The sequence below is a fragment of the Capra hircus genome, chromosome 7 (genome assembly GCF_001704415.2).
Source record: "Capra hircus breed San Clemente chromosome 7, ASM170441v1, whole genome shotgun sequence".
Classification (NCBI taxonomy): domain Eukaryota; kingdom Metazoa; phylum Chordata; class Mammalia; order Artiodactyla; family Bovidae; genus Capra; species Capra hircus.
In genome coordinates, this window is record NC_030814.1 from 20,397,374 (window position 1) to 20,417,420 (window position 20,047).

General features: G+C 39.7%; 1 protein-coding gene across 1 annotated transcript in view; it reads right to left on the minus strand.

Annotated features, from left to right (window-relative positions):
- ADGRV1 (adhesion G protein-coupled receptor V1) overlaps window positions 1–17,302 on the minus strand; it is a 542,844-nt gene extending 525,542 nt beyond the window's left edge. The window contains exon 1 of the mRNA XM_018050044.1: window positions 17,150–17,302. Coding sequence (XP_017905533.1) covers window positions 17,150–17,171 — 22 coding nt within the window. The 5' untranslated portion in view covers window positions 17,172–17,302. The remainder of the gene's footprint in view (window positions 1–17,149) is intronic.

The window sequence follows — 20,047 nt, forward strand, 5'->3', positions numbered from 1 at the left end:
AGCTGTTATTTGGACAGAGAATTAGCTCTCCAGAAACCTGCCCATGTCTCCTCAGTCTAGGGTCAAAGAGGAAAGTAGAATATTTCATATATTTATGCCATTCAAAGGTGGAAAAAGAGGCACAAGTGTGCATCTGCACAGATGCACACACACCCACTCACTCCTTACACATCTTGCGGACTGCCTCCCTGCAGAGTTGCAGGCATTTGATTTTGTAAGACATTGGGAAGCATTCCTGGCATGTGAAGATTCTGTGATAGGTGCTACGAAGGCTCTAGCGGGATGCTGCCAGGACAAATCCTCAGTGGGATGCTGCTGGGGGTCAAGCAGGAGGTAAATACTAGAGCTGGAGTCAGACGTGGGCTCCACGCTAATCTCAACCATCTTCCCACCTGTGTGACTTTGGACAAATCAATTCACTTCTCTGGGACTCAAGTTCCCTCAAGTGTTAAAGGAAGGAAAAATGAACAGCTGCAGCATCAGGGGAGTCCCACCCTCGTCTGCCACAAGGGGCCAGATTCCAGGCTCTAGGCCTTCAGTGTCCACGCAGTCAAGAGAAACGGATCTGGCAATCTAGACGGCCTTGTGTACAGACCATCCTCTCACCCACCCACCCTTAACGCAGCAACATCAAAATAAAAGGAGGCTGTCTGAGGTAGATGGAAGCATTGAGAATTTAGGAAAGTTGGAAAAGCACAACAAAACTCTATCATGGGTGCTGACTTCAAGGTCAGAAGGGGAATGAACGGCAACATTGCGTTCAAAGAACAAAACCACGGGGTTCCTGATATTCCTGGATGACCTACAAAACTTGAGCCAGAGTATTAACTAATTCCACACCTTGTTAGGAACACAGGAAGCAAGCATCAGGGTCTTTTCCAGTGAGTCAGTTGTTCGTATCAGACGGCCAAAGTATTGGAGTTTCAGCTTCAGCATCACTCCTTCCAATGAACACTCAGGACTGATCTCCTTTAGGATGGACTGGCTGGATCTCCTTGCAGTCCAAGGGGCTCTCAAGAGTCTTTCCCAACACCACAGTTCAAAAGCATCAATTCTTCGGTGGTCAGCTTTCCTTATAGTCCAACTCTCGCATCCATACATGACTACTGGAAAAACCATAGCCTTGACTATATGGACCTTTGTTGGCAAAGTGGTACCCCTGCTTTTTAATATACTGTTTAGGTTGTCATAGCTTTCTTCCGAGGAGCAACTGTATTTTGATTTCATGGCTGCAATCACCATCCACAGTGATTTTGGAGCCCAAGAAAATAAAATCTGTCACTGTTTCTACTTTTTCTATTTGCCATGAAGTGATGGCACCAGATGCCATGATCTTAGTTTTGTGAACGCTGAGTTTTAAGCTAGCTTTTTCACTCTCCTCTTTCACTCTTATCAAGAGGCTCTTTAGTTCCTCTTTGCTTTCATTTTGTCAGTATTAATTGGGTAAATTAATAACAGTAATGCACAATTAATGAGCAGTTACTCTAGGTTAGGCAATGTGCTAAGAATAGCTAGATGGAACTGTCTAGGTAGTTGGCAATGCTGTGGCTGATGGAACATGTCAAAAGTGTTTTGTAAAGTTTTGTGTTGCAGATTTCTCACTGGATGGTGCTCCATGGTCTGGCAGACCAGTTGAAGTTGACAGCGATCAAATTGGGACATTAATGGAAAACAGTCAGCATTATACCATGCAGGATAGCCCAATATGCTCAGAACACCTAAGTCAAGCATTGGAAATCACTTGCACCAGCTTGGTTATGTTTATTGCTTTGATGTTTGATTTCCACATAAGTTAAGCAAAAAGAATCTTGACTGTATTTCCACATGCATTTCTCTACTGAAACGTAACAAAAATGTTCCATTTTTAAAAACAAGTTGTGATGGGTGATGAAAAATGGATACTGTACAGTAATGTGGAACAGAAAAGATCGTTGTTCAGTTGCTCAGTCTTGTCTAACTTTTTGTGAACCCATGGACTGAAGCTCTCCAGGCTTTCCTGTCCACTGTCTCCCAGAGTTTGCTCAAATTCATGTCCATTGAGCTGATGATGCTATCTAACCATCTCATCCTCTGCTGCCCCCTTCTCCTCCTACCCTCAATCTTTCCTAGCATCAGGGTCCTTGCCAACGAGTCAGCTCTTTACATCAGATGGCCAAAATATAGGAGCTTCAGCTTCAGCATCAGTCCTGCCAATGAATATTCAGGATTGATTTATTTTAGGATTGACTGCTTTGATCCCCTTGCAGTCCAAGGGACTTTCAAGAGTCTTCTCCAATACCACAGTTTGAAAGCATCAATTCTTCAGCGCTCATTCTTCTTTCTGGTCCAACTCTCACATCAGTACACGATTTGCACATGATTGCTGGAAAAATCTGCTAATGCAGGAGATGCAAGGGATGCAAGTTCGATTCCTGGGTTGATAAGATCCCCTGGAGGAGGGCATGGCAACCCACTCCAGTATTCTCACCCAGATAGTTCCATGGACAAAGGAGTCTGGTGGGCTACAGTCCATGGAGTCGCAAATAGTCAGACATGACTGAGCATGCATATCCAATCTTATTACATAATTATTTAAAAGAATGAAGAATATCATATTATAAAATATTATAGTCTATTTTAAATGAATTTTATGATGTAGCATGCTAATTTAAAATAAAATACTTTATATAAAATATAAATACTAAATATACATACATGTCTATGTATACAAGTGAATATCCTCCTGGAAAAGTACTGAAAAAACCGTGGCCAACTTTAGGCAAAAGAAATTTGAAGTGATTTTGCTGTTTCTTTGTGGTTTTCTATTTTTTTCATAGCTACTGCATTTGAAAATGTTCTACTTTGGTCATTTCTAACCCTATTTTGAAAAGCAAAATACCAAAATATAGAACTCTGAAACTGAAGATCATTTTCTAAATGAGATCTAAAACTAAAGATCATTTAACATCCCCATCCTAACACTTGAACTGTAGCTGTAAATCTCCAGGGCTTAATATAATCCAAGAATTACAACTTTAGAATTATATGAATGTGTTCTCAATCCATTATAAAATAGGTAACTTCTAGATACGTTTAGTGCCCAAGTGTTCTTCTAAAACAAAAAAAGGCAGAAATATCAATCAAAATAAGAATGTAGACAAACAAATCTCTCATCATCTTTGTACCTTTCCTGTTTCCTTCCTTATCCTCCATTATCCATTTTCTTCCTTCAGCTATAATATACAACTTCAGAAAAGAACACAGTTCCCCCCACACAGGTCTATTTCACATGCTTCTATGAAATCGTTTCTACCCAAAACTTACATTTGAAGAAAATTCACCAGTGAAAAAGACTTTAATAGAATTCATTGTATGTATCAACTACACTATCTTTCATCTCTTGACTTTGCCTTAGGAGACCTGATATCATGAACTGAAATACAGGGAATCTTTTTCTGATAATGCAATGACTCCCTCAGACTTTTACTCCTTTTTTTATTTTGCCTTTGATCAATGTGTCCAGGGTACAAAATACCTTGAAGTTATACCACCCACTCTGCCCTCACCTTCTAGCATGCTAATTGTCCCTTCTTTCGATCATCAAGTTTAACTGCCTTTTAAAAAAAGATGTATCATTTTTCTATCTGTATTTTATTTTTACAATTCATGAAAGATAATACTTTTTGTAACTTCTTGCAACATTAAATTTTAATTTCACCCCATTTTAAATCCAGAGTTTCATTTAAACTTACAAAATCAAATGAGAGAGTTGAGGCTCTGTGAATGTAGACTAGAAGTGAAAGTTTCACAAGAAGTGACTTACCTGAATTTCTCTTGTAACTTGGACTTAACTTTCCCATTATCAGACCACATCCTTTCCCACCCTGAATATCTCCCATTTCTGTAAGTTCAGCCACCTCCTATAACTCTTTTAAATATGCTCTTGTGGTTTAGGATGTGCTGGAAAAATCATAATACAAAATATGACTGAGGGACTTTTCTAGACCAGTGGTTAAGAATCCACACTTCCAGGGATTTTTCTGATGGTCCAGTGGTTAAGACTCCATGCTTTCACTGCAGGAGTCATGGGTTCAATACCTGGTCAGGGAACTAAGATCCCAAATGCCAAAAAAAAAAAAAAAGAATCCACACTTCCAATGCAGGGGACGTGGGTTCCATCCCTGGTTGGGAACTATATGCCCACAGCCAAAAAGTAAATTTTTTTTTTTTAATGTGACTGAAAGAGCAGGTGGTTGGTCACTTCCTGCTTCTTGAGTCACTTTCTCATGTGGCTTCCTGATGCCACATTCATCTGTTTTCCCTTCTCACTCACTAAGTACCCTTCAGTCTCCTTTGCTGGATCCCTGTCTTCTGATGTCTGTGTGATAAAACAGTCCAGGTCCCAATCCCAGACCTTTTCTGCAACTACACTCACTCTCACTGGGATCTCATTGACCTCACTGCTTTAAACACAGTCTTCCAAATGTACATCTCCTGCCAAACTTCACCTCTAAATTTGGAATTTATTCAGCAGACTATTTGACATCTCTCAGTTCAGTTCAATTCAGTCGCTCAGTCGTGTCCGACTCTTCGCAACCCCATGAATCGCAGCACACCAGGCCTCCCTGTCCATCACCAACTCCCGGAATCTACCCAAACTCATGTGCATTGAGTCGGTGATGCCATCCAGCCATCTCATCCTCGGTCGTTCCCTTCTCCTCCTGCCTCCAATCCCTCCCAGCATCAGAGTCTTTTCCAATGAGTCAACTCTTCGCATCAGGTGGCCAAAGTATTGGAGTTTCAGCTTCAGCATCAGTCCTTCCAATGAACACCCAGGACTGGTCTCCTTTAGGATGGACTGGTTGGATCTCCTTGTTGTCCAAGGGACTCTCAAGAGTCTTCTCCAGCACCAGAGTTCAAAAGCATCAATTCTTCGGCGCTCAGCTTTCTTCACAGTCCAACTCTCACATCCATACATGACCACTGGAAAAACCATAGCCTTGACTAGACGGACCTTTGTTGCCAATGTCTCTGCTTTTCAATATGCTGTCTAGGTTGGTCATAACTTTCCTTCCAAGGAGTAAGTATCTTTTAATTTCATGGCTGCAATCACCATCTGCAGTGATTTTAGAGCCCCCCAAAATAAAGTCTGCCACTGTTTCTACCATTTCCCCATCTATTTCCCATGAAGTGATGGGACCAGATGCCATGATCTTAGTTTTCTGAATGTTGAGCTTTAAGTCAACTTTTCACTCCTCTTTCACTTGACATCTCTAGGTATAGGTAATTTTTGAATCTGATTTTTATTTTCAAAATATATAATGCATTTCCATGAATAAAGCTCAAACCTATAGTATAACAAGGTATATTGAGAGAATTCTCACTTCTATCCACCTATTCCTTTCTCCCTCCACCCACAGGTAACCACTTTTACTAGGCCTGGAATTATGTTGCCAGTGTTTCTTTTGCAGACAGAACTACATATGGACAAACAAACTGAAACAAGTAAGATTAACTGTATATCAAGTGGTGATATAATCACTGACAAAATAATTCTTTCTAGTGGCTTTAGAACATAGTATTTTGACCATCTGACCTAAGCAGAATAAATTCCAAGGAAAAACACTCTGCTTCAGTGAAAGTTTATACTTCATTCAGTATTCTTACTGTCAGCGGTAGTATCAGTATTATTATGTTTAAATTAAATTTGTATATTGTAGAATACACATTTCAAGACCATATTTTACACACTGTAGAATATATATATTGAAACTGTATATGTTGTAGGACAGAACAAATAATAGGTAACTACATAAGAAAGAAATGATAATCAAAGCAAAGAAGCTATGCCAAGTCTTTATAAGGTTAACCCTAAGTTGGAAATAGCAGTAGCACCTCATGACTTTTTTTTTTTTTGTACAAACAGGTGTTTCCTGACTGTTGAACATTAAAAAGGCTTAAAAGTAATGACAAATCCATAACAGTAAGCATTACGAGAGCCCACATTTTTGTTTCTAAACATCACTCCCCACTAAAAGGAACCAAGGGTCATTAGAGGAATAACTGATTACCTGGGGAAGAAAATATATAAAATGAACCTGAACATCTCATACCAGCAAGGAAGCTACTGAAGATTAATGAGGTCACGTCAATGGGGCACAAGAGGAACATGAAAGGGTTTCCATTGGCCAAAGATTAAAATTTTGTCTATCTAAGAGGGTAAAGACTGCAACTGTTTGAAACACACGGAATATATAAACCCTTAAGTTTAAAAGGATACAAAAATCAATCATTCTGTCTGTGTCATTCAGTTCAGTTCAGTCGCTCAGTCGTGTCCAACTCTTTGAGACCCCATGAATCGCAGCACGCCAAGCCTCCCTGTCCATCACCAACTCCCGGAGTTTACCCAAACTCATGTCCATCAAGTCGGTGATGCCATCCAGCCATCTCATCCTCTATCATCCCCTTCTCCTCCTGCTCCCAATCCTTCCCAGCATCAGAGTCTTTTCCAATGAATCAACTCTTTGCGTGAGGTGGCCAAAGTACTGGAGTTTCAGCTTCAGCATCAGTCCTTCCAATGAACACCCAGAACTGATCTCCTTGGTCACTACTAAATGCAACCAGGGCATCAACTCCTTACTCTGAAATTAACATTTAAAGGGAAAGAATTAAATATTTATCCTATCTATTCTAGGTAAATTCCTTTTCAGAGTAACCAAATAGCCTAGTTAAGGAAAAAGTTTTCCTTAAAAAATTTCCAGTTAATGTGGCAAGAGGGACAGAGTTAGAAAACCACCTGTTTGCAACTTCCAAAAAAATAACTAAAGAAATGACCATTCATGGGTGAAACAATTAGATTAAAAAAAAAAAAAAAGATTAAAGATTCTAATGCAAGACCTGAAACCATAAAACTCCTAGAAGAAAACCGAAGGGGTAAGCTCCCTGACACTGGTTCTGGCAATGATTTTTTATATTTCACATCAAAAGGAAACTCAACAAAAGCAAAACTAAGCAAGTAGGACCACACTAAACTAAAAAGCTTCCACTCAGCAAAAGAAGCCATCAGCAAAATGAAAAGGAAACCTGCAGAATGGAGGAAAATATGTGCAAATCGTGTATCTAATAAAAATTTACTATCCAAAAGATATAAAGAATTCATAAACTGAATACCAAAAATATCTGATTAAAATATAGGCAGAGGAACTGAACAGACATTTCCCAAAGAAGACATAAAAATGAGCAAACAGGTACATGAAAAGATGTTCAACATCATTAACCATCAGGGAAATGAAATCAAAACCACAATAAAATATCACCTCACACTGTTAGAATGGCTGTAATAAAAAAGACAAGAGACGTGTTGATAAGGATGTGGAGAAAAGAAGTTGGGCACTGTTGGAGGGAATGTAATTGGTGCAGCCACTGTAGAAAACATTATAAAGGTTCCTCCAAGATACGAAAAATAGAACCATCATAGGATCCAGCAATTCCCCTACAAGGTATATATCTGAAGGAAACAACATCACTATCTCAAAGAGGTATCTGTATCACCGTGTTCACTGTAGCATTATTTACAACAGCCAAAACATAGCAACAACCTAAGTGCCCATCAACGAATGAATGGATTGAATGGATAATGTGATAAACATGTGTATACACACACACATACACACACACACACACACACACACACACACACACACACACACACACAGAGGAATATTATTTGGCCATAAAAAAGAAGGAAATCTTGCCATTTTTACAGCATGGATACACCTTGAGGATTTTATGCTAAGTGAAACAAGTCATACAAAGAAAGATAAATATTGTATGATCTTACTTATATGTGGCATTTTAAAAAACAAACTCAGAAACAGATTACATTGCGGCTGCCAGAGGGAGATGGAGGTGAAAATGGGTAAAGGTGTTCAAAAAATATAAACTCCCAGTTATAAGTTCTTCCCAGAATGTAATACACAGCATGATGATTACAGCTAACAAGATGGTATTATATATTCAAAAGCTGCTAAACCTTAAAAGTTCTCATTACAAGAAAACATATTTATAGCTATGTGAGGAGGGGGATGTTATCTAAACTACTGTGGTAATAATTTTGCAATATACACATATATCAAATCATTTTGTTGTACACCTTAAAATAATAGTGTTACATGTCAATCATATCTCAGTAAAACTGGGGGTGGGATGTTAATGGGAAACTTCTGAATGTAGAGACTGGGCTTTCTGACTATTGATTTAAATTCAAGTCCACTGCTGACGCCTAGTGTCACTAAAGACAGAGAACCAGACATGTCCATATAAATACCATATAAAGTTTACAGCACTACCTATATTGTCCAAAAGACAGCACCTGAATCCAATGGAGGCTTGACAGCTAACTCCCAGTTTACTAGGCAAAAAATAAAACAGAGGATAAAGAAACTCATTAAGTATTCCAAAAAGAAAGAAACAAATGCAGAACACAGATACACCAGGTGATAAATTACCAAATTTCTTCAACACATCAAAGGTATGGGGGGAAAAGGGAGATTCAAAAAGACTTTGAGATTCTGTCAGAAGGAACAGCTAAGAATTATTTACATCCTAATTAGAAGAATCAAACTCTAAAAAGACATATTTAAGACAATCAAGGAAATTTGAAAATGAACTCACTAGTGAACGAGACTATGGGATTATTGTTAATTTTGTTACGTAAGATAACAGAATTCTGATTACATAAGAAAATAACCATATTTTTACAGCTTCCTCCTGTGATATGTTGATACATGAAACAAACACAGAAAATCTTGAAAACTGTCAATTCTGAGCAGTAGGTATAAGGGCGTTCATTTTACTATTCTATTTATGTACATGTTTGAAAGCTTTCATAATAATACCTATTTACTGGCAAACTCACATTAACAATCAAAGCTCTAATTAATTTAACACTAACTCTTCTTTTACCCCAACCAGGGCCTTCCACAAGCTGTCCTCTTAGGCAAGATTCTTTGAAAATGACTTCAGCTAACATCCCTACTGTGAGTGCAATAGCTGGCTCTTGGGGCTCACTTCCCTTCGCTGCTATGGGAGCTGATGCACAGCAGCACCAGACACATCCCTCCATCGTGCTGAGTTCTCTTGGTAACATTTTTGCTTCTGTCCTCAACCACAAATCAGACTCTCCAAGCAGAGCCGAAGCCCTTCCCACCACATTCAAGAAGAGGCACAAACTCAGATGGTAAAGAATCTGCCTGCAATGTAAGAGACCCAGGTTTGACCCCTAAATTGGGAAAATCCCCTGGAGAAGGGAATGGCAACCCACTCCAGTATTCCTGCCCGGAGAATCCCATGGACAGAGAAGTCTGGCAGGCTACAGCCCATGGGTTGCAAACAGTCAGACACAACTGAGCAACTAATACACATACACACAGATATACACAAGACGGGATAGTCACAGCACTTCCACGGATTTCCAATATAAATTCTCCCCAGAAAAGCCTCTCTCGGACTTAACTTTTACTTTATATGAAGAAATTTTAAAATTATCCAATTAGTTCCTGTTATCTTCTTTGAAACTCAGTCCTGATAATTTCTCGCAACTCACTTTGACATTTGATATACAACTTTTTTGGTGCCTCAGTTGAAAATTCCAACTTGTGAAAAATGCAGGGTACAACAGAAACTACCACAACACTGTAAATCAACTCTACATTAATAAATTTAATTTTAAAATAAATAATTAAAATTTAAAAATGCATGAATATATTGCCATCAGGAGGTCAAAGTGGCTCTAACAATGGTGGTTATTTAGATTACATGAATTAATTTATGTGAACATATGCTCCAAATCATAAAGTGAAAGTCGCTCAGTCGTGTCTGACTCTTTGCGACTCCATAGACTATACAGTCCATGGGATTCTCCAGGCCAGAATACTGGAGTGGGTAGCCTTTCCCTTCTCCAGGGGATCTTCCCAACCCAGGGATCAAACCCAGGTCTCCCATATTGCAAGTGGATGCTTTACCAGCTGAGCCACAAGAGGAGCCCAAATCATAAGGCCCTGAGCAAATACATCAGGTTTTTCAAAAGAGCTTAAAATATTTCGCCTCATCCAAAATTAGACAAATTCGTTCAAATGTCAGTTTATTTCATAAAGTACATCAGACCCTTTCAGGAAATTACTTAAGGTTTCAGATAAATACACAAATGGACACATACAAACATGCACCACAGAATTAGTGATATCTGACAAACTATACATTAGTGAACTGAACATGTCTTTTACTTAAAGCCCGACTTTCAATCAAATAATCTATGAACTGCCCTCCTTAACAAAATAACATTTTAAAGCTCTGTAATTTACTTTAGAAGAAAAAATAAATTTATCTCATTTTGTCAATTCAACCATATCATTTAGATGAGTGCCTACCAAAAGGACAGAAGTCATCAGAAAGCTGAATTCAGGGTGCATCATGTAATATACAATCACATCTTTTATTTTTGCATATCCTAGAAAGGTCAAGCATTCTACCAGCCATTACCATACTTCCCAACTTAAGAAAACCTACAGCCGCTAGTGAGGGAGAAGTCAATGGTTGCAAACTGTTCTTTTATTTTGTTTTATCACAGGTTGGTTGTATTAAATGAATTATAATTGGCAAAGATCTGGGCTTCCTAGGTGGCACTAGTGGTAAGGACCCCACCTGCCAATGCAGGAGACATAAGAGACGTGGATTCAGTCCCTAAGTCGGGAAGATCCCCTGAAGGATGAGAGGGCAACCCACTCTAGTATCCTTGCCTGGAGAATCCCCATAGACACAGGAGCCTAGTGGGCTACAGTTCATAGGAGGAGGGGAGGGCAACCCACTCTAGTATTCTTGCCTGGAGAATCCCCATGGACAGAGGAGCCTAGTGGGCTACAGTTCATAGCATTGCAAAGAGTCAGAAACAACTGGAACAACTTAGCACACACACAATTGGCAGAGATCTATGCAAGTAGAGTTCTAAGTGATAAAACTTCAGGTCAAACCTGAATCATCAGCCTTATATGGCGACACTGAGCTTAACAGAACGTATAGAAGGGATAAAGTTCTTCTAAATGCATCCTGGCTATTTTATTCACCTCTCCATTGACCCAGCAATTCCACTCCTAACCAGGAGAACTGAAAGCATTTATTCACACAAAAACTTGTACACAAACTTGTCCGTACCATAATAGTTAAAAATTAGAAACAATCTAAATGTCCATCAATTGATGAATGGACAAACAAAAAGTAGTATAAATTCACAGAATGGAATTATTATTCAGCCATAAAAAGGAACAAAGTACTTTACGTGTACAAACACACTACCATGTGACGAACCTTGCAAATATCAGGTAAGTGACAGAAGGCAGACACAAAAGGCCATGTACTGGATGACTCCATGCATATAGCATGTCTAAAAGAGGCACGTCTATAGGGACAGAAAGCAGATTGGTTGCCAAAGACTTGAGAGTGGGGAGAGAACAGGAAGTGATGGTGAATGGGAACAGGATTTCTTTTTGAGGTGATGAAAATGTTCTGGAATGACAGTGGTAACAGCGGCACAAATCTGTAAATACATGAAGTGACACTGAATTGTCTACTTTGAAAGGTGAATTTTTTTTTTTTTTGGTAAGTGAATTATATCTCAATTAAAAAAAAAATTCATACCACCGCAGTCATCTTTTTCTCTTCTGTCAACAAGCTGAGCTAATGCGTATCTGGGACAAGACAGCCGGATCATTCTTACCTGTCCACCTTTGATCCAAGACATTCCCCAGGCCTTTCTCTCTACCTCTCAGCACTCCCCCTCCTTTACCACTCTTCAAAGTGCAGACCAAGTCCCCCTGTTTCCAGGACACTTTCCATCCTGAGTTGACTAGTCTACCAGAGGACAGGTAAGCCTTTGATTCATTCCTACTCATCAACACTGGTGAATGCAGTTGAACAATATACGAACCACTCTATTTATAGCTGCAGATAGGGCTTTTTCTTTATATCACAGACTGGAAATATAAAGCTCATGCAGTCCTTTCATATATGTTCTCAATTATAATGATCACTTACAAGGCTTGTATCTAATACATGCCTTCTTTCAGTTAAACATTCTTTGAAAAATGAGGAGTGTATTATTTTACTTCCAAATAATTACATAAGTATAACTTTGCAAAAACAGGATTGTATTAAAAGATGAGCTAAATTGAATTACTGCCCCATGACATGGATTAAAGGATAATATTATTCCAATTATCCTAACAAAAGGATTATCATAATATACAGTGGCTCTTTCAGAGGGATATCAGTATATGCATGAAATATACTAATAGCACCCTAATAATCAGAATTCATGACTAAAGAAGCTTACAAAATCTTATTTCCAACTAGCATTCATATTACAAACCCTTGAATTATTTCCACAATATGCCTCAGAGCACTTGTTTATTTGCTGTAACACTTAAGAAATAAAATATTTTCTCTTTAAACATACTCCCTACAGAATTTTCTTGCAGAAAAGAGCAAAGTCAATATAAATAATTAAGAATTGCTTCTTCTTTGTTAATTTTGAGTCATCACCTTCCTCAATTAATTCCAACATATTAATATATACCCTTTGTTTATTGCACATACTACATGCAGAAAGAAACTGTTAAGAGTACCACACAATGCCTTTTTGAAGTTGCATTTGATTTGAAGCTATTCAGCATCTTTCAACCTATGCCCCATTTCAATAATGACTATTTAATAATTACAATCATCCCCTTATTAGCTTGGCATTTCATTTTCCATGCCCTATGGCACCCTACAGTTGAAGGCAAGGAAAACTCTCTGTTGATTAGTTATTTAAGACCAGCAACAATAACTATGCTGGAGAGAAGGCTACTTGGGAGAGGATTACATAAGAGCTGGACTCAACAGCTTCAGACAGAAAGCAGCAAATTATAAACCCAAGTACTTCGTTGCATGTAAGCAAATTGGCTAGCTGAAATGCTAATTGCCTTTCAGCAAAACTAAAGACAGACAGGGGACCTTGTGCTTCAGAGAATGAAATGCATTTTTACTCCACTTCTGCACTATTGTCTTGCTGAGAATCGTTTGAAATCTATTCATAAAGGTAGCTCTTTCCCTAACCTTTAAATTGTGGGAATTTTATTTAGCCCCTACCACCACCACTAATGTGCTGATGTGCCAAGACTAGAACAGATGGTTGGACTTAAGCCATGTTAAGCCCCTAATAAAGTAAAGCATGAAAGAATGCTACTCCCAAATACATAGTACGAATCAAGAAAACATGCCCAGGGAGAAGGAATTTTAAATGACATATAAATTTATGAAATGCAAATAATCAAATAATCTTTAAAACTAACATTTACAATGTAAAGACATTCAAATGCATAGAGAGCAAGCTGGCATTGTCCCTCTCAAATAGAAGCCCCAGCCTTCCTTTATAACTAATAACTTTGTATTAGTTCAAAACTCATGGATGGACCACTATCCCAACAGTCCGTTTGACTCCTTTAGATGAAAGGCACTCCATTCTGAGTTTTCAGAATCCTGAATAAATGAATGAGAAATTGCCCTTTCAGCATCCTGCCCCCACTCAGAGGGACAGGCAGACTTACGCCTGACTGCACCCGAAAGGGCCCCGTGACCACCTGCCCAACAGCTGTGGGAGGGACTTGGTGTGGAACATTTTAAAGTGTATAGTGTGTCACAGTGGAATCAGAAAACACAGCCTTTGTATCACCACAGCCTCCTGTGTCCCAGTTCCACCCTCCTCTCCTCTGCCACACCTCTTATCAGGACCACAGAGCTCTGTTGCTCTGGCTTCCTGTGTGGCCGGACATCCCAACATATCAGAGAATCCTCCATACATTCAAAGATGCCTTCTGTCCTGCCCGCTGAAGGGAAAAAAACAGACATGCATTATGTGGCAAAATCAATTTTCTGTACTACTTCATTCTGCATGAGAGGGCAAGAGTCCAGTTTATTAGCGGCATGCTTATCTTCATTTCTCAGCAAACATCTTTGTTTATAGAACAGCTGAGTGAGAGAGTACTAAGACTAAATAGAGCTTTAAACCATCAACGGTTTAAATAAATAATTCAGCTCTCACCCTGATTACGTGGGAGTTAATAGAAGGAAGACATCTCTCTGGCTGGATGGTCACCAAAACCTTTGGACAGTGGAGTTCCTGGTGATTTTTCTTTTATTTTTTTCTGTACTGTTTGAATTTTCTACAGGAATTTGTATTAACTTTACAACTGGAAAAAAAGTTATCTGCAAGTTAGAGAGATGTGTACACTCAACTGTGTAATACTTAGCTATGCGATTTTTTTTCCCCCACGAAATCAGGGAAATGCCCATCCATCTCCATGGTAACATATTATTCACATTTGATAGTAAAATTAAATAATCATCATCCAAGCAGCTTAATATACTTTCTGAGCATGTATCAATTGTCTAGTTGCTCTGTACACAAAGCCAAAGTGGTGATGGTATAGTGATTTCACTGTGCAAACCCTGGGTCTAATGCATCAAAACGAGATCCAAACTGTGGACCCTTGTCACAGGTAAACAGGTAGCAAAGCCATTTACTCAATATATCACTTTGCTAAATCCTACAGATACTAGAAAAATACAAAATAGAGTCACTGTCCTCAAAGATATTGTGTCCTAATTGGGGCAACCTTGAAATTTTTAATAACAGTAGGTCAGCAATATTAAAAAGGGCATGAGGCAGCATTTGGTTGAGAGGCAATAAACTAAACACTTGATGACCAAGTTCATCTGTTAACATGCGTCTCACTTATTTGTTTCTGGGAATGTACAGATCTAAAGTCATAAATGGGAAAACAGAATATGTGACTTTAAGTGAGTCTCTTAACTTAGAAAGTTCCAGTTTCCCCAAATATAAAATAAAAGGGATTAGTCTAGTTTGGCTGCAAGCCTCCTCCCAGTGCTTGAGGATTTCAATGCTATGTTCACAGCCTGTGAATTTCTGAGCAATAAAAGATCACACACCTAATCTGAGTTAAAATGTGTTTTCTTTGTGGACCTTTCCAGAGCATAGATCTTTCTGCTTCAGTTTCTTCATCTGCAAATCAAATAACATTTGCCAAGTAAATACAAAGCTGGTATATAGTGGACTTTCGAAAAATGTGGCATACTATTACCACTCATCATGGGAATATGTACAAAAGGGTTAGCTGATTCCTTTGTGAACACTTTTTCTTTGCATGTACCAAGGCCAATGATACCTCCAACTAGAAAGATATCTGAAATACTTTTGTGTAACCCTAGCCTTCCTAATATCATTTCTATCCATGATTATTACAAAAGTATTTGTGTTCCAAATAAACCTTATGTTATCATTTTCTGACAATGAATATAATTAGCACTCAATATTTGTTAAGTATATATACAACACAAAATATAACTGTTATTAAAATATAATAAAGGTGTAGCTAATTCATCATTTCTATATCTGATGATATTAAAACTCCATGTGTTTCATAATTTACCTTCACCTCCATTACGGACTTACATTCTAGTCTACAGTTATTTACATTATCTAGTCTACAATTAGTGGCATTATCGGTAAACTGGGTAATACTATTTAATTTACATCTTGTTGTGAGTGTTAAATAATCTATATAAAGGGCTTCTCAGAATTCATTAGCTAGCAAGCATTCAATACTGGGCAACTGCTATTGTCACTCATGGAAACAGGAATATGGACCAGTTTGGGTCATACTTATTTCCAGTGTATACATTTTGGCTGAGTGAACCCCGGGAGTTGGTGATGGACAGGAAGGCCTGGCGTGCTGCGATTCATGGGGTCACAAAGAGTCAGACATGACTGAGCGACTGAACTGAACTGAACTCCTTTTTTTAAAAGTTATAACCTTGAGATATTTCATTTCTAGCTGAATTAAGTCTTTTCAAGCACCTAGTCCAATCCCTTTACTTTATAAATGAAGAAACTAAGGCACAGAAGGGTGAATGAATGTCCAAAGTCACTGTATTAATGGCAGAGCCAGGACGTTGTATCTAAACACATACATTTCAAATGTTTTACTGCAACACAGTTCAAGGTGTATTTGGCATTTCCCTACAGACTAGGAAATAACCCCCAAAAAACAGATTGCTGGAGTTCATTTGTATCATTACTAGACACAGAACATCTTTTTTTCCTTTTATATTTTTTATGGTTCTATCTGGCTCTTTTGATAAATGACACATTGAGGAGGAAAAAGAACTTTAGTATTATAAGGTAATAACTTCAGCAAGTATTTGCATTTAATGTGCAATGTATTAAAGTACATTTTTGAGCTTTATTCTAATTGTCAGTAATTATGCATCCTTAAGATCTGATATCAGTAATCTCTAAAACAGTGTACAGCTAACATATAAACACATTACACACATTTTTAAAGGCTGTGGATTCAGTGAAACATGAAAAGATGGTTTAAAAGAAAAGTTACTCAGAATAAGTAAACACGGCACCTTAAAATCAACTTTTCCGCTTGATAAAAACTGCCATAATTTCTTAAGTTTTGGTTTCAAGGGAAAAAAATCAATTTTGAAGTAATTTAAAACATTAAAAATGGATACGTTTTTAATACACATTATTATACAGTTCCAGGCTAATTCCTACTTTCCTGAAATCAATTCCCTGAAAGTTCTTCGACTGTAGCGGTTTTGGAACCAAAAGACGCTTTCAATTTATCTCAACCTTCCCGTTATTCATTATTATCTAATGCGCGCCTTAAAGACAGATCTAGAGATCAGTTGTTTTTCAAGCAGACTGCCTAAAACTCAAGCCAGAATTGAAGTTTCAAACAGGCAGAATGAGAAGAAAACTTTTATTTCCCTCTGCTCGCTTGCTTCTCATCTTGCGTGAGATTAGGCGGCTTTGGCAGGGGCGGATGGGGGAAAGCCACGCCAGCTACCCCGCAGGGTGCCCCGCCGCTGCTCCAGGCGGTGTGGCCGCGGGCTGCATGCCTGGATGAGCCGCAGCGCATGGCTCGCTCGCCCCCCACACCAGCAGCAACAGGTGCGGGCGACCCACCCCGCACGGCCGGGATGCTGCGGCGCTCCCGCGGCCACCCAGAGGCTCGCAGGACCACCCCGCAGAGGCACCGCCTACCTGGCCCCGGGGACACCGACATCCGCGCGCGCCCTGAGGTCCCCGCCGAGCCTCCCTTCGCCCGATCGTCGCTCCTCCTCCCGCTCGCGTCCGCACACTTCGCCCGGTGCTGCCAAGTCTTTCTCCCGCGGTCGCATCAGGAAGGTGGCTCCATCCTCCCCCGCTCACCCTCCCCTCGGCCTCCTCCAGCTGCTCCAATCGGACACACGGCTCCCCGGGCTGCGCTCACCTGACCAGCGGAGCGGGGGTGGCCGCCCAAGGAGGCGCGCCCTCGTCTGCGCAGCGGGCCGCCAGGTCCGGTCCTCTGGCGACCGAAACACCCTGCCTTGGCCGTCCCTAATGGACTCTTCCAGCAGCTAGGCGCCCGAGCTGACCTGCCGGCGCGCCGCAACGCGCACATCCTGCAGCTGCAGCGCATCTCGGACCTCGGGAGCGAACCGTGCTTTATGGTAGTCCGCTTCGACTCAACTTGCTAGTTTGTCCCCTTGGGCACAAGAATCACGCACACCTAGGCAGCAGGGCACTGTGCCCTGCGTACAACACTGTGCGCAATTGCTGGTTTTCTTTCCGCAGAGAAAACTCATGTACTGAGTCTTGTTTCGTTCCTAAAAGGACATGGCTTTTAACGTTGAAGCGCTCCTTGAGATGTTAACCTCTGGAGAATTTGCGTGTGAATTAGAGAAATGTTAGAAATGAGGAATCTACTCCCACATGACACTTCTAAGCACAAACTGAGGTCAACATCTGAGTAAGTTATCTGCCTCCTTGTTTATAAAATAGGATTATTAATTCTTACCTAAGAAGGCTGTGGGAAGGATTAGATGAATGAGATTGTGTGAGGTACAACTCTTTACACCTGGCACTTGGTAAACCCTCAACAAATGTTGGCAATTACTTGTTCAGCCTGCAAGATCAAACCATCTCATCAGCAACGTGCAACTCACCATCTGCATCAGAGATTTATACAACACATGAAGGATTATTAGAATTATAGAAATTTGAAACCAGGAGGGAGACTGAAATTAGCAATCACCTGTCTAACATCACCTCACCGCAGATTTTATGGTCGAAAACAGTTAAAATACTAGCTGATTGAGTGGCTTAGTTAAAGGCATAATTAGGACTAGATCCTAGGGTTCCTATTTCCAAATACGGAGCCCTTCCTAGCAAATGAGATGACTGCAATTGTGTGGTAGTTTGATCATTCTTTGGCATTACCTTTCTTTGGGATTGGAATGAAAACTGACCTTTTCCAGTCCTGTGGCCACTGCTGAGTTTTCCATATTTGCTGGTATATTGAGTGCAGCACCTTAACAGCATCATCTTTTAGAATTTGAAATAGCTCAACTGGAATTCCATCACCTCCGCTAGCTTTGTTCATAGTGATGCTTCCTAAGGCCCATTTGACTTTGCATTCCAGAATGTCTGGCTCTAGGTGAGAGATCAAACCATTCTTATTATCTGGGTCATGAAGATCTTTTTTTGTATAGTTCTTCTGTGTATTCTTGCCTCCTCATTTATATCTTCTGCTTCTGTAAGGTCCATATCATTTCTGTCCTTTATTGTGCCCATCTTTGCATGAAATGTTCCCTGGGTATCTCTAATTTTCTTGAAGAGATCCCTAGTCTTTCCCATTCTATTGTTTTCCTCTGTTTCTTTGCATTGATCACTGAGGAAGGCTTTCTTCTCTCTCTGTCCTACTCTTCGGAACTCTGCATTAAAATGGGTATGTCTTTCCTTTTCTCCTCTGTCTTTAGCTTCTCTTCTTTTTACAGCTATTTGTAAGGCCTCCTCAGAAAACCATTTTGCCTTTTTACATTTCTTTTTCTGGAGATGGTCTTGATCACTGCCTCCTGTACAATGTCACGAACCTCTGTCCATAGTTCTTCAGGCACTGGGTCTATCAGATCTAATCCCTTGAACCTATTTGTCACTTCCACTGTTTAATCATAAAGGATTTGATTTAGGTCATACCTGAATGGTATAGTGGTTTTCCCTACTTTCTTCAATTTAAGTCTGAATTTGGCAATAAGGAGTTCATTATCTGAGCTGCAGTCAGCTCCCAGTCTTGCTTTTGCTGACTATATAGAGTTTCTCCATCTTTGGCTGCAAAGAATATAATCAATCTGATTTCAGTACTGACCATCTGGTGATGTCCATGTGTATAGTCTTCTCGTGTCGTTGGAAGAGGATGTTCGCTGTAACCAGTGGGTTCTCTTGGTAAAACTCTGTTACCTTTGCCCTGCTTCATTTCGTACTCCAAGGCCAAATTTACCTGTTATTCCAGGTATTAGGAGCTAGCAAAGTAATGCTCAAAATTCTCCAAGCCAGGCTTCAACAGTACGTGAACTGTGAACTTCCAGATGTTCAAGCTGGATTCAGAAAAGGCAGATAAACCAGAGATTAAATTGCCAACATTCGTTGGATCATCAAAAAGGCAAGAGAATTCCAGAAAAACGTCTACTTCTGCCTCATTGACTACACTAAAGCCTTTGACTGTGTGGATCACACAGACTGTGGAAAGTTCTTCAAGAGATGGGAATACCAGACCACTTGCCTGCCTTCTGAGAAATCCGTATGCAGGTCAAGAACCAAGTTAGAACCAGATATGAAACAATAGACTGGTTCCAAATTGGGAAAGGAGTACATCAAGGCTGTATATTGTCACCCTGCTTATTTAACTTATATGTGGAGTACATCATGTGAAATGCTGGGCTGGATGAAGCACAAGCTGGAATCAAGATTGCCGGGAGAAATATCAATAACTTCAGAAATGCAGAGGACACCATCTTTATGGCAGAAAGCCAAGAACTGAAGAGCCTCTTGATGAAACTGAAAGAGGAGAGTGAAAAAGTTGGATTAAATCTTAACATTCAAAAACTAATATCATGGCATCCA